The sequence below is a fragment of the Gigantopelta aegis genome, chromosome 3 (assembly GCF_016097555.1).
Source record: "Gigantopelta aegis isolate Gae_Host chromosome 3, Gae_host_genome, whole genome shotgun sequence".
In the NCBI taxonomy this organism is placed as follows: Eukaryota; Metazoa; Mollusca; class Gastropoda; order Neomphalida; family Peltospiridae; genus Gigantopelta; species Gigantopelta aegis.
Window position 1 is genome coordinate 38961025 of NC_054701.1, and position 15747 is coordinate 38976771.

Genomic DNA, 15747 nt, shown 5'->3' on the forward strand with positions numbered 1-15747 from the left:
GCTTGAGCTTATATGATAAAGAGATTATTACCCTCGTGTATTTCGGTATCGTAAATATCATATATTAGGAATAAAAATATTGTATTATGTTCACCAGAGGCTCGCATAATACAATTTTTATTCCTAATATATAATATTGACAATACCGAAAAACACTCTGGTAATAACCTCTATTTAACTACTCGTGGGTTTTTTTAATACATAAAAAATTAACCATGTCTTGTTAATTGATATTTGTCTCGGCACAGCCTCGACAAATATCGATTAATATAGACTTGGTTGATATTTTCCATATTAAAAAACATTTGTGACGAATTATAATTAGGCCCAAACCTATATATTTTATATGGTTCCTGATACGATGGTGAATTGATACCTGCTTACTTAGCAATGTGATGATCAATTGTAATTTAAATAATTTATTAGTGGTCGAGATGTGAACTTTGTTGTTGCCGTTCCTACCTCATATTAAAAAAACAATCAAGTTTGAATCCAATTTTTGTGAAGCATTTTTTTATTTGTTTTGAACTCGTGGAATGGGTAAAGTGTCCTTTCAATGGAGTGTGCAAAATATTATTGTGAAAATTGTCTCACTTTGGCAAGTAACTAAATAAATATTAAGCAAATTTATATTTTAGTCCCATTAAAAGCTTCAAAAGCCTTAATAAAAGGCTTGCCAACACTTTTCAGTGGTGTGAGAAATATGTTTGGAATGGAGAAAAAATTATATTAGGATTGCTACACTACAGGGGTCAGAAAGGCATTTCATGTCTGACCGGCCTTGGTGGCATCGTGGTTAGGCCATCGGTCTACAGACTGGTAGGTACTAGGTTTGGATCCCAGTCGAGGCATGGGATTTTTAATCCAGATACCGACTCCAAACCCTGAGTGAGTGCTCCGCAAGGCTCAATGGGTAGGTGTAAACCACTTGCACTGACCAGTGATCCATAACTGGTTCAACAAAGGTCATGGTTTGTGCTATCCTGCCTGTGGGAAGCGCAAATAAAAGATCCTTTGCTGCTAATCGGAAAGAGTAGTCCATGTAGTGGCGACAGCAGGTTTCCTCTCAAAATCTGTGTGGTCCTTAACCATGTCTGACGCCATTTAACCGTAAATAAAATGTATTGAGTGCGTCGTTAAATAAAACATTTCTTTCTTTCGTTCTTTCATATGTCTGTGTTATTTGCACAATCCATTTTTTATCAGAGAATATCTAGAGTAGATGACGCAATAGATTAAACATGGTAGAAAATATTTAATATTGTGATACATTGCCCATTTAACATAAAATATTTTTAATATATTTATTTTAAGTGAAATTTTTATGTAAGACTATATATTCAATGCAGTGCACACTGAAATTGTTTCCATTTATACAAAATTATTACTTTATAAATCTTGTTAGAAATACACTTTTTAGAAAACTATTTTGTTTTTCTTTGTTTTTGTTTTCCGATTACCATCAAGATGACTTTCTATACTTTTAGTGATATTGTGATGAATATCCTATGACATAAAATGGCATATTTGTACGTTGCCTGACTGTATCTCACTCTTGTGAAATTACAAATTGAATGGGGTTACTATATATTAAGATGGCCTCAGCATAGTGGTTAAAGATCCTCTAAAATGATTTAGTAGCTGTAGTTGAAATATGCAGTTTCTTCTTTAAAATGTTAATTTCTGTACAGCCATTGTTTATGGTGGATCTAAGAAGCTCAACTAGGGGGTGCTTGATTTGATGACTTGACATACACCAGGATTTTATAACTTTGAAAGACATTCTAGTAAATTGGTGGTGATGGTGGAGGGTGTGTGTGATAAATTCAGAACACTTAGAAAGGACAGAGAGATGCAATAGATTGTGTTGAAGAGAAGACGTACAGCCATATACCACAGACTATTTCCAGTTTCTTTTATTTGAACTTTCCGATAAAACTGCAAAAATAACAACCTTTAATATACAAAAGGACAGTGATTTACTAATCATTGGCTTCTGGATGTCAAACATTTTGGAATTCTGACATTGTCTTAGAGGAAACCCACCAAGTTTTCCATTAGCAGCAAGGGATCTTTTATATACACCGTCTTTAATATATAGAGTAATATCCTTTACAACCAAATATTCAAGTGACGAGGAAAATTAATTTCAGATACATCATGCAACTAGAGTATGCCGAGTCTGTCCTAGGTGCACATCTCATTTATCTGGGCTATCAGTCCAAGATGTATGCTACTGTAACCCAAATCGATACTGTAGTTGTTTTCATGAATATGCACCTAACCACATGTTCCTGATGTGTAATAACCATTGGTATCTGCAGTGCCTATATGCAATTTCGCAACTTAAGGTTGTCTGTTAATGACACAAAATTTAAATGTGCATTCCACCCTCCCCTGTTTACAGTAATCATTATTGAGAAAGACTGGCAAGAGGTCCCCACAAAGCTGCACATTCTTCCAGTTGTAGCCTGTACTGGGATGCAAATCTAGCATTACCAGCTTTAAAGCCACCAGATTAACCACTGCGTCATTAGTGTTGATTTCATATTGTAGAATATTTCTTTTTGTGCTCCGTCATGGCTGAAAAGTAGGCTACTGTACTTGATAATGCTAATATCAGCTTTCTACAGTGCACCATCACACCAAATGTGATTCCATTGTATCTGCTCAATTTGTTGTCACGTTAATCATCCATTTCATGGAGCCGATAAAAATATAACAATGTAAATAAAAATAATTTATTCAAAAAGTATGACAAACATGCACCAGTTATAAAAAATAATACTCAAATGAGATGCTATGTATAATGATTACTGCTTTCACATGTTTATGTACATGATACATAAAATGTGCATGATATAAAAATAACATCAGATAAACAACAAGGAGTCTTTTGTTTGTACTTCCCCAGACATGATGGCACTAATAGACCTTTGATTTACCAGTAAACAATTATGATTGAATTAAAAAAACAATTTATTACTTTACTCTTAAACAATAAAATATAGTCAAACAATAGTCTTTTATAGCTCAAAAAACTAATTTTAAAATTTAATGTCATTTGTGGTAAATAATTAATATGAAATGCTAGGCTACATGTAAATTCTTTTTATTTACCAGTGATACAAATAAGCAGAAATGTTCACTAAAAATCTACCTGTCTACCAATATTTTCACATATCCAAATAAGTGGTTTGTTTTATTCAGGTACAAGGACTTTGTTTTTCATTGCTCAAAATAAAACTGCTTTGAACATTTTCACTTGTCCACTGGACAACCATCAAGGTATATTTTGCTTATCCGAGCAGATTTTCTCTTGTTAGAACAAACGAACAAGTGCTTATTTCGAACACTGTTTACATGATTTTGAGGCTTTTCATGTGGTATCTTAAAATATTTCAAGATACCCAAAGCTGATCATACCGTACCATTTACACATTTTTTAAAAACATGTATGAAAAAACCCCTAACTGGGGACATTTTGGATGTAAAATTGTGTTGACTGTCACTGATTTGGTAATCTGGTCAAATGAATAACATCTGTTAATTTGTAAAAGTGTTTCATGATAAGGTTGACAAGAACCTTTTAGATCATGTATGTTAAAGGCTTGGGTTTCCAACACTAATTCACTTGGACTAGACAATCTGTAACTCCGTGTAGCTCTTTGAGTTATTGTTAAGTCTTTTTCTGGGGTTTTCTCCTGAAACCAAGTCAATCATCGTCATCCGTATCTTCAGCCAATACAACAGTTTTTGGTTTCTGCGAGACTTGCGACATTTGAGTACTGCTCTGTGAAAGTCCAAAAAACATGGAACGGAACTGAAAGAAAAATTAAAACAATTAGTGACTGACAATGTTGCTTCCAGGCAGCAGTATACCAAATACCATCTGGCTGGGTCAAAGTTTGAAGTGCAGTTAACTTTTGACAGTGCAGATAATACTACTAGTCATACCTTCAATGACAAAAGTGACGGTATTTGTAGTAAACCCACCACATATTTTCCTGGGCATTAAATGTATACAATTTCATGTCATCAGTAACCTTGTGCTTGAAACATGTATTGGGTATTTGTACATAACACTGTGAAAAGTGTGTAAATCGTCATGAAAGTCAAAATTGATCTGTAACGGTACACAATAAAGATGTACACAAAGTTTCAGATCAATACATTGAGGCATTGTGGGATTTTTTTTTAGGAGAGTTTGGAATGCCTGTTTCTTTGGAAACTTAATTTTGCAATATTTAAATACGGCTTATTGATAAAACCCCTGTAATTACCTACGGCAATCGGCAATGCCGTGTTGTTTTTAATTCTCCAGGGCACTTTTTCCCCCCCCCCCCCATGACTATATTCAGGTGTTTTTTCAATGGCATGTTTTTTTGCCTTGCACATTTTCTTAATTGCAGGGGTTGTGATAGGTAAGTTTATTTTTAAAAAAATCAAACTCCTTATAACATAATTATGACAAAAACTATTTGGAAAATAGTATTAGTAATAAATATATGTAAACCTTTTTACTGGGAGGAGTACCAGGAACCAACTCCTCTTCCTCGTGTACATCCTGCATCACCGATTCATCAGCTGCCACTGAACTTTCCAAGTCACATTTCTAAAAAAAATATTGGTAGAGGTAAACTTTGCTTTCTTTCGTAGGGAAAGGTGAGAATGCGTGACAACATATTCAGTGTTTTAATGCTGTGATGTAATGACAGGCAAGAACACACTAAAACTACTTTAATTTTCATTCATTCAGGTTAAACTCGATATGAACATTGACTTATTGGTAAGAACGTAAGTAATATATTACTGACAAATATCACCATACATCACAGGTATGATGTAGTGTCCTCAGCTTGGCAGACTTGAACATTTCAGTATTGTTTTGAAAATCTTACATGGAATCGGAATGCCAACAGATAATTAATAGAATATCCAATATGCTATCTACAGTCTACAAACTGTCAACACCATTAGGAACAAATAGTGTTTTGAAAAAAAAAACCCATTTGGTTTGTTTAATAACACAACTAAAGAATATTGCTTTATTCATCGTTGTCTATTAGATATCAAACATTTCATAATTCGGACACAATTTTAGAGGAAGGCTGCTATATTTTTCTACTTTCAGGAAGTGATCTTTAAATCATAGTTTGATTTACAAACTAATGTAGCAAGGTCACTTAAATAAAACATACAAACTTCAGGCCCATGGTAATCTGTAGTGGGGGTGGTGCACAAGCCATATTTTTTACCTTTTATTTATATATAGTATGACAATTTTTTTTTTTTTGCATTTTAATTCTGGGCTAATAATAATAGCATCAAGATAAAATTCAGCAAAATAATTCAGAATGATTTCTTGAACACAAAACTATGAGCATTTCGTGTGCATTTCTGCTAATATGTAATATGTATTATTTAAACAAATATTCTACTTGCTTTTACTCTCAAAACAACTCAGGACAAATGGCATCTAATGAACACTCATGTCATGTTCTATTTATATAATTATGAATCTATACACTCTATACATGGAAAACAAACACAACTGGCAAAATCCTGCACTACTTACATTTGCATTTGAACTGACCGCTATGTTTGTACTTTGTAGTGGTATCACTTGGCTGAGAGCAGAGTCGGATGAAGACCTGGACGCTGGTGGTGACTGATGGCCATCGCCTCTAACCATCTCACTTTCTGCCTCTACTGCGTTCAGATGCATCATGGTCTGCTCATCAATATTCATGTCTTCATCCAACATTTCATCATAGGCAGGGTTGTCTCCTCTTGTCTCTAAATGCCTAAAATTACACCCATGTTGTAGATTGGAATCAATTTCAAAGCTAGAAGGTGATGACTTGTTCCAGATATAATGGTCATACCATTAAATGATTCAAGAGTTAAAAGTAATCAAAGAAACTTTGTTAAGCTCTAAATGTCTATGAATGTAACCTGTTCATGAATAGAATATAAATTATAACAGAACATGCATGTCTTAATAGTGTATGTAAATGTTAACAGAAATATTTACTATGTTATTCTTACCCAGTTTCAGCAGGATGTCCGTCATTACATTTTACAGTCTGTCTTTTCTGCTGAGAGGAATTGCGGTATCCATTCTGTCCATCTTGGGTAGAAGTCAGTCTGCAAAAAAAAAAAGATGAAGGAATCAAAAAGATTCACATTTACTTAGAAGACAATGTCAACTGAGACTATAGAAATGAAACGACCTGTGCTCAACAGTTATCAGGTCTTTGTTTTGAAAGTTAAAAACAGTAAATGATAAAACTACAACAGGTGAAATAGATGATCAAATGCAGTAAATAAACAGCAGCCATGTGTGCAGGATGTGGGTGTGGGGGGTTGAAACTCCATCTCGTATCAAGCAAATCTTTCCTCTCCCCCAATACATTTTCTGGGGGAGAATGTTTTAACGCCTTTATAAAAGTTACTTGCCAGTCTAGACCCTCCTGCTAAAATTCCTGCACAAGCTCCTGAACAGACCCAGAAATCGGGTGGATATAATTTTTGCTGCTAGCTTGCAATAATTACTATGAACAAGCCAACACGAACCCGGAGTTTATTATTGGTTTTACTCTTTTGCATGTTGACAGCATGACCTAATGGTAGCGTAATTACAAAAACTTGGTCAACTATTAAAACTTCACACATATTATACTTGCCTGTCTTCCCCTTTGTTTTTACTAGATTTTTTTACTTTATCTTGCACTGGCTGTTGAGACGATGACTGTGAGTCAAGATCGGCTAACGTAGCCAACACAAAGTTAGCTTCAAATGTCGCATCACTATCTATGCTGAACACTATGGGCCTGGGTAAAGAAATTACAGGAAAACAATAAACCATGGATTTAAAAGAAAGAAAGGAATGTTTTTATAGGTAGTACTAAACAAAATAACTTCTGGCTCAAAGTTCAAGGTGCACCAAACTTTTGATAGAGAAGTTAACACCACAAGTCCTGTGATTGGTGATAAATGCGATTGTGTTCGGAGTAAAAAAAAAAAGTTTCATCTACGCAAAAAATGTATGCAATTTTATTTCATCTAGTACCACTGTGTCAATCAGACTTGTGCTTCAAACATGTGAGGGATACCTGTAAAAAAAGTACTCAAATTTTGTGTGGAACTAGGGTAGTCATAGATTCTATCTGTTATTTTTGAAATGAGCAGCTTCACCCCCAATTTTTTCTGATTCACTTTAAGAGTGAGGGGTGGTAGTATTTATGTCTGTGGTGTTTATGTTGATTGACACGCTTTTGGTAGGAGTTTTAGCCACATATGTTACTATTGTCGTCAATGGGATTTAATTTGGTAGTATACACCCTTTAATGACACCCCCAACAAGGGTGCTCTATCGTATGAACCACTACAACTCAGAGACACGATCTACCACTGAGCTTCATACTGCAACAAGTAAAAGCAGAAACAAAACTTCTTTTTTTTGTACATGTAATAAGCACTTATGCAGGGCACAATATTTCACAAGTCTCTGTGCTGATCACGCAACTTAAATTCAGTCAGCTATAGGGTAAATCGTTAGGTTCTAAAATTAAGTTGTAGCTTAAGGATCACCAAAACATTATTCAAATATTCCAAACATGCATGTATTCTATACTATTGTAGACTAATTTTTGGACACTTGATATACAGCACATCAGTAGTCAAACTATATCTCACCAATATCATTTATGTAATTGTACAATTGGTTACCTATAGTCTGTTCCACAGGAATGCCTTTTTTCATACTATGGAATTTACTACAAGTTATTTAATTCTGAGCCGATTGTACACAAAAATAGTAATTTTTTGTTATTTCCAAAACACTTTTACTTTTCTTTTTTCGTCAAACCAAACTGAAATTATTTACAAAAAACATTTTTGTAGGATAAGACCGATTATAGGTAAAAAGTCACATGAACAGACTTCTTGTTACCGAAATTAAAAAAATAAATTTGTCATCTGTCATCACACTTCAATCAAAATAATACAAACAAAACATAATATCCAATCTCAAAAAACTGACCAAAACCAAAATGGTTACTTCACATACCTTCCAGCAGTTTCAAAGTGCATACTTAAAGGAAGGTTGGTTGTTTCTGCAAAAGCAAGAATGGCCTGCAAATATATTTTAAAAGAATACACTTTAGGAAAGGAGCTTTTTAAAAAATTAATTGTCTTAAAATGTCATGAACTAGAATATAAAAAGAAAACAAAATGTTTCTTTAATGACATACATTGGTCAGTTGGCATACCCTAGTTTTTAAACACTAAGGCATATTTGTTTTACTATTAGAGCCGTTTTTGATAACTGAAATCATACTTTACTTACATTTTATGATTTAGATTATCACTTTCCATATATTCGAAGTGTTTTTGGTCATCCTGGTGTTTTTAATATCACAAAATGCATTTCTCATATTTTTAAAAATGCATGTGCATCTGAGAAGTAACAGTTATGGAGTCAAGTTTTAGTCTATTTTTAGAGGGTATTTCACCATTTCATAGTCACAGACTCATGTTTCACTCAATTGTAACTTTACCCAAATGTGTTACAGGTTTGTAGATTAACTAAACTTAGTGTTAATTTTCACTGGTTGAATCTAGGGTCTGTCCCTTTAAGGATTTGGGGGTGGGACATAGCTCAGTGGTAAAGCTTGATGCACGGTCAGTCTGGGATCAATCCCCATTGGAGGACATATTGGGCTATTTCTTGTTCCAGCCAGTACATAACTGGTATATCAAAGGTCATGGTATGTGCTATCCTGTCTGTGGGATGGTGCATATAAAAAATCCATTGCTACTAATGTAAAAATGTTGCGGGTTTCCTCGCTAAGACTACATGTATATGTAAACATTACTTCAGGCAATGTCCTTTTTGTCTCAATTGATTACAATCTATCCGTTTCATAATGTGTACAACTCAAATAAGGAAAATCATATTGAGGTAATTATCTCTATTTCCATTTTTCATTTCCTATCAAGAGAATTAGAAATCAATATATTTAAAACATTTGCACATATTGAAAATCAGATTTGGATTTTACTGAGCACCTGGACCATGGCTTACAAGACTTCAAAAAAGTCCAGAAAGAAAATTTATTAAAACCTCAAGTCTAGACTTTAAAGTTTTATACATCAATGGCGGATCCAAAATCCATTTGGGGAAGGGGGGGGGGGGGGGGGGGGGGGAGAGGCCCAATGACTTGAGGCAGTATGCCAAGGGAACTTTGGGGGAGGTTTGGAGGGGGATTAATATATAAAAAAAATTATAAGTAGCAAAACTTAGGCCCCCCCCCCCCCCCCCCCCCCGATCCGCCACTATAAATCGCAAAGGTTTTTAATGTAATGAAAATACTTTTCTTACTCTCAACTCTTTTAAACAGAATGTAATATCAGTGTCTACTCCAACTCTGTAATTGTCAAATTCCTCTGGAACAAGAGTCATTTCAGTGTGAACAACTTTAGTGGGATCTGTGGAAAAGAAAAAGGTTGACTTCATCTTGATAGCTCATTTTTAAAAAACAATATTTGTTAAATAATGTTTTTACATGGGGGACTGATAGAAATAAAATCTCTACCTGATTTATTAATCATTCAGTATTAACAAGTCCATACAATCAAACAAAAGGTCATTAATGCCATTCAAGGAAAGATGTAGTAACTAAAATTAATTATATACTGTTAATGAAAGTAAATATTTTTATGCATTCAGGGTTTTTTCATTCCACACTAGCCATTAAATATTTAGTAAACTAGTGGTGACTTCAAAAATCACCTGGTTCGTCTTCTACATAGTTTTTCAATGATATCTTGTCTGGCTTCACTATTAGAGTTATCTCCTCTTGGTTGTTCTGAAAGTTCACCACGACATCACACAACAGTCTAAGAAAAGGAAAAAAAATCCCAGAAAACATTACCAACTGGTATATAACAAAATACCAACAACTATATGGAGTTAGAAGGATAAAACCGTTGAATATATAATTGCAAATTAAAAAAACAAATATCAGTGATATATATAATTAAAGGTTCTGTGAACAACTCTGAACAAGGAGTAAAATATAGCTGGTGGTAACTCAGTGGTAGAGCACTCACCTGTATCCAGTGTGGACAGACGTACAGACAATGCCATACCAAAGATGGGCGTTTAAAAATTAGTTTACATCTATGAATATGATACATGTATGACACGATAAGCATTTAAAACCAGAGTACCAGTGAGGTACATGATACGCCCATCAGGAGTTTGATGGAAAACCATATCTATATTAATGAATATGTTACGGGTATGATTCAATTCTAATTATGTGAAATTTTTGCAATGAGATGAATGAACAGTTTGTTTTGGACCAACCTCCATCACAAGTTATTCCTACATGTGGCTTGATGATCCTGTATGCATCTGTATGCAAGATATGATATGAACAAGGATTTACTGTTATGTGCAGTAGACTGTGAAAAGTAGGTCACAGTGACTTAGTAATAGTATGCGACACACCACCATCCCAAGTTGTTCCTACATGTGAGGTTTGATGGTCCTGTATGCATCTGTATGCAAGATATGGTCCAGACAAGGATTTACTGTTATGTGCAGTAGACCGTGAAAAGTAGGTCACAGTGACCTAATAATAGTATGCGACACACCACCATCCCAAGTTGTTCCTACATGTGAGGTTTGATGGTCCTGTATGCATCTGTATACAAGATACGGTCCGGACAAGGCTTTACTGTTATGTGCAGTAGACCGTGAAAAGTAGGCCACAGTGACCTAGTAATAGTACTTGACACACTGTCATCCCAAGTTGTTCCTACATGTGAGGTTTGATGGTCCTGTATGCATCTGTATACAAGATACGGTCCTGACAAGGATTTACTGTTATGTGCAGTAGACCGTGAAAAGTAGGCCACAGTGACCTAGTAATAGTACTCGACACACTGTCATCCCAAGTTGTTCCTACATGTGAGGTTTTATGGTTCTGTATGCATCTGTATATAAGATATGGTCCGGACAAGGATTTACTGTTATGTGCAGTAGACCGTAAAAAGTAGGTCACAGTGACCTAGTAATAGTACGCGACACACTGCCATCCCAAGTTGTTCCTACATGTGAGGTTTGATGGTCCTGTATGCATCTGTATGCAAGACTGGTCCGGACAAGGATTTACTGTTATGTGCAGTAGACCGTGAAAAGTAGGCCACAGTGACCTAATAATAGTATGCCACACACTGCCATCCCAAGTTGTTCCTACATGTGAGGTTTGATGGTTCTGTATGCATCTGTATGCAAGATATGGTCTGGACAAAAAAAGGTTAACAGATGGACATACGGAGAAACGGACAACGCCATACCATAATACCGTATAAAAACAACTTATAAACATTCCACTTCATATCACAATTTTGCCAATTTGACTAGTAACTGTTACAATTAACAAATCAATCAAAAGTTTACAATATGATTTTAATTTTTTTTAATATATGATTAGCTGATGGAATAATATAATCTACATGTTACAAGTCAGAGTACTGTGATCTCACTTTGGTGGAGCTGTTAGGAGATTTGGAGACATATCCTTAGAGAAGACAGCTTCCAGTGTTTCGCACTCTATAAATGCCAGGTTGTGTGTCTTCACAATACCTAAAATTGTGTTAATAAACATCACATTGTATTAACTGATTAAGACTCAGTGGTACATAATATTCAAACTCATTATACAAATTAACATGTACATATATTTCTGAGGCACCAATTTATCAAAATGTCATATATATACTTTTCGTTTATAATTTAATTTTTAACTAAATTTATATATGAAAATAAGGATTTTAATAGTAAGCACCATACCCCTACTGTTACGTTCACCGGTATCAAGACTCTATATTTCTTTTCTTTATGTACACATGAAAACAAACACCAACCCTAATATAATTACATCAATTTCATAATCTAATGTGGAATTAGAACAATTACAGTTAACATTTTTCCACACGATCGATTACAGATTTTTATAATCAATCATCACATTGGTAGAGCCAAACAGATCAATTTTAAAAATTATAATTGATCATTGGAACATCACTAATATTAACTACATTAACTGTTTGGAAACACATTCTTGTACATGTAAATTTTTGCTGATTAAACCCTCCGTAAAAAGCAGTCACCATGTTTGCAGTATAACTGGAAGACCAGCCTTGACTCGTCATTGTTCAGAGTGATCTTGACCCGCTCAACAGATTTCTCAATACTTGACATTGACCGGAACACTGACAGGATGGACTGCATGCACAAAACATTTTGAATTTTTATATATATATATATATATATATAGACACACACACATATATACACAAAACAAACATTATCAATGAAATTTAATTAAAGTTTTAAATATAATGAAAGTTCAAACATGAATGATTGCTGTATTACATTGTCAATGAATGCATCAGAATTAACATCATTTAAGTAATACAACGGGGATTTATCCAGGACTTTTCGTTAGGGTCCCATGCCTGACGGGATTGGGAAAAATTGAGTAAATCATATTTGGGATATTTTTCAGGCCACTGAATGCTGCAGTACACCAGTGTTAAATTAATTTATTACAACAGACATAATATTTTACATATATTGGGAATTTTAGTGCAGAGATTGGGAATTTTCAGTGCCACTGTTTTTCAGGAAGGGGCCGATATTCAGACCAAAGAGTGCATGGATAACTCCCTGTATAAAAACATACCTTTTAGATTTTGATTTATTTCTTATTTCACCACTGAGTGATAATATATAAACATTGTAGTTATTAGGGATTTGTTTTACAAATCCACATTTTACACAAAAAACCACCAACAAAACCCAAAACAAATTACTGTTTTACAATACATTGTACTTGTATTCATGAAAATGTTTCACTGGATTATGAAAACCACAGATTCTGAAATATGGTTGTGTTTTTTAACATGTTACCTTCATGGCAAGTTTACACCTGAAGCCTTCCTCTTCACTTTCCTGTGTGTTAATCTTCCCCGAGCCATCATTGTAATGTTGAAAAAAAGACGGCGCAAAAATACAACAAGCAAATGCTGAACGTGATGAATTAACAGTTCTCAAAGCCAACTGAAATGATATTAAGATACACTAATATCTACAGATATATCTACAAACATGTACCAGGGCTCACACTGAAAATAATTTTGTTTTAAAAATGGGAAAAATTAGTGCAAAATGTTGTAGCCACTTTGCATAAACAATTAGCAGTTGGCTAATTTGGCTAAGGGCAGGGTGAGACCTGATGGTATACCCCTCAACAGTAATTGTCTAAATCACAGGAATGTGAGAGGGGCTGGGACAGAAAAGCTTACTGCTCCCCTTCTTTCTTCCCAAGTTGAACAAAGGCTTTCAAATAGCATATCCTGGATTGGACAAAACTGACCAATCGCAGCAAAGCTGACGAAATCCAGCCAACGGAATGTACTACGCGCGAATACTACTTGCGGTCGTGCGATACTACATTTGTTTTTTAGTTTTTGCATAGTTTTTTTTAGACTAAATGGAAAAGCTCATTTACACATTTCCGTGTAGCTCTCACATCCCTAAAATCAAAATTAGAGTATTATTTAGTTTGTGCCAATTAATGATTATGTTCATAAAAAAACAACAAAAAACTATGATTGAACATTTCTCCCAAAAGCCCACTTTTTCAATGGAACATGTATTGGGTGTAGATATTCAGTCAACTAGATGTCAAATTCTTTATACAAAGCAAAAAACAAAAGAAAAACATACAGTCATACATACATGTGTGCATATTAATTATTATACATGTATGCATGTATGTATGTATGTATGTATGTATGTATGTATGTGTATGTATGTATGTATGTATGTATGTATGTATGTATGTATGTATCTTACCCCTTGTTCTAATGGTTCTATGTACAGCTCCTCTCCTATCCTGGAGAAAGAGTGAATGGCTCGACCAAAAACTGCAACAATAATGATAAATCATTATTAAAAAGACATGGATGTATTCTTCAAATAAAGTAAGAAATGTTTTATTTTTATCTACGTGTATGGTTATATAAAATTAGAAGGAAATGTTTTATTTAATGATGCACATTTTATTTATGGTTATATGGCGCCGGACATGGTTAAGGACCACAAAGATAATGAGAGAAGAAACTCGCTGTCGCCACTTCATGGGCTACTCTTTTCGATTAGCAGCAAGGGATCTTTTATATGCACCATTCCACAGACAGGATAACACATACCACGGCCTTTAATATACCAGTCGTGGTGCACTGGCTGGAGAGAGAAATAGCCCAATGGGCCCACTGACGGGGATCGATCCCAGACTGACCGTGCATCAGGCGAGCACTTTACCACAGGGCTACGTCCCGCCCCTATATTAAATTGGACATATACATGTATGTATGGTCAAAGGCTACACAAATATTGAGTGAGGAAACCTGCTGCTGCCATTCCATGGCCTACTCTTTTTGATTACCAGCAAGAGATCTTTTACATACATGCACATATGCACTATTGTCCAATGTTTTAATTCATAAAATACATACTGATTTCAATCATGTATATAAACAGTATTTTGTTTCTAAGTTTAAAATCGTCCAAATGTTTTTCTTAAATTACTGAAGACAACAAGCATTTTGTTCTGTCAATACTTGTATTGCTTTCAAAATAATTTTTTTTAGCAAATTTCCATGGCAACCTTTTGTTTTAGCTAGGGGCAACAATAAATTTTACAATTTTTTTCAACAAAGTTATTTAAAAGTGTTATTTTTGTTTTTAAATGGAACACCAAAAGAACAAGTACTGGCAAATAAGCAAAATGTGTTCAATTAATTACTTAATTTTATTTCATATAGTTTTTTTAATTTATATTTATTTTTATTCACTTATTTTATTTCATTTATATATTAAATTTATATTTAATTTTTATTCATTGTAATTTCTTTATATGTATTTTATTTTTATTTTATTCTAATTTCCCTTTATTCTGGAATGTTGGGCACTTGGAATGAGTAATTATTTCACCTATCCTTTTCCACATACAAGACTGTTCTAACTTTTATTTCCTGCCAATAAGAATAAATAATAATAGCTTAAAATGACAGCGTACTTCTGAAACACATCGCTGTCAGATTTCTTTTCTGCAATTCAAAGTGAAGATAATGTAAGTATTTTTGAGTTAAAGTACACAACTGGGGTGGGGGAATGGGATGTCATTCATTATTTTGACCACAATTTTGCTCAGAACGATGCTACGTGTAAACTGTCTTGTCAGAATATGTCGAGGTTTATTTTAATGAACTATTGTGCACCATGCCAAAAGCTGCTGGTTTGAAATCCAGACAGGACTGTGTAAAAATTATAAAATGAAGAGGTGCAGGTTGATAATATATTCTAAATTCTTAAAATGTACCTTTAATTCAGCATTTTAACATGTTTACACAATTATCATTATCATGATTATGTGACAATACAAATGAATATTGTTATGTTTTATCATAAATATACATAAAATCAACATTACTATTTGTTGCTAAAGCTGCATTAAAACATGGTATAATTGTTTTTAATCATATGACCTTTCACATTGATTCCAGGAATAACACACTTCATGTTTATAACATTGTTTGTAACACAACATTTCTAAACTTCGATTTGACCGCCATGACACTGACTTGCCGAATAATTTTGTT

The 15747-nt window shown here is 34.1% G+C and overlaps 1 protein-coding gene across 2 annotated transcripts; it reads right to left on the reverse strand.

Moving 5' to 3' along the window:
* Nucleotides 1–2727: 2727 nt before the first annotated feature.
* Nucleotides 2728–15732, reverse strand: LOC121368017 (cell cycle checkpoint control protein RAD9A-like). Of its 2 annotated transcripts, none has more exons than XM_041492527.1 (13): nt 15634–15732; nt 13940–14010; nt 12992–13141; nt 12190–12304; nt 11563–11662; nt 9800–9906; nt 9389–9495; nt 8075–8139; nt 6690–6836; nt 6052–6150; nt 5597–5807; nt 4517–4615; nt 2728–3823 (listed from the first exon to the last, which is right to left on the reverse strand). In XM_041492527.1, exons 1-13 carry the CDS (start codon nt 15665–15667, stop codon nt 3716–3718), a joined length of 1413 nt encoding a protein of 470 aa, XP_041348461.1. In that variant the 5' UTR covers nt 15668–15732; the 3' UTR covers nt 2728–3715. The 2 variants fall into 2 exon arrangements, with proteins under 2 accessions (XP_041348461.1, XP_041348460.1); XM_041492526.1 differs by having other exon boundaries at nt 5579–5807.
* Nucleotides 15733–15747: the final 15 nt, after the last annotated feature.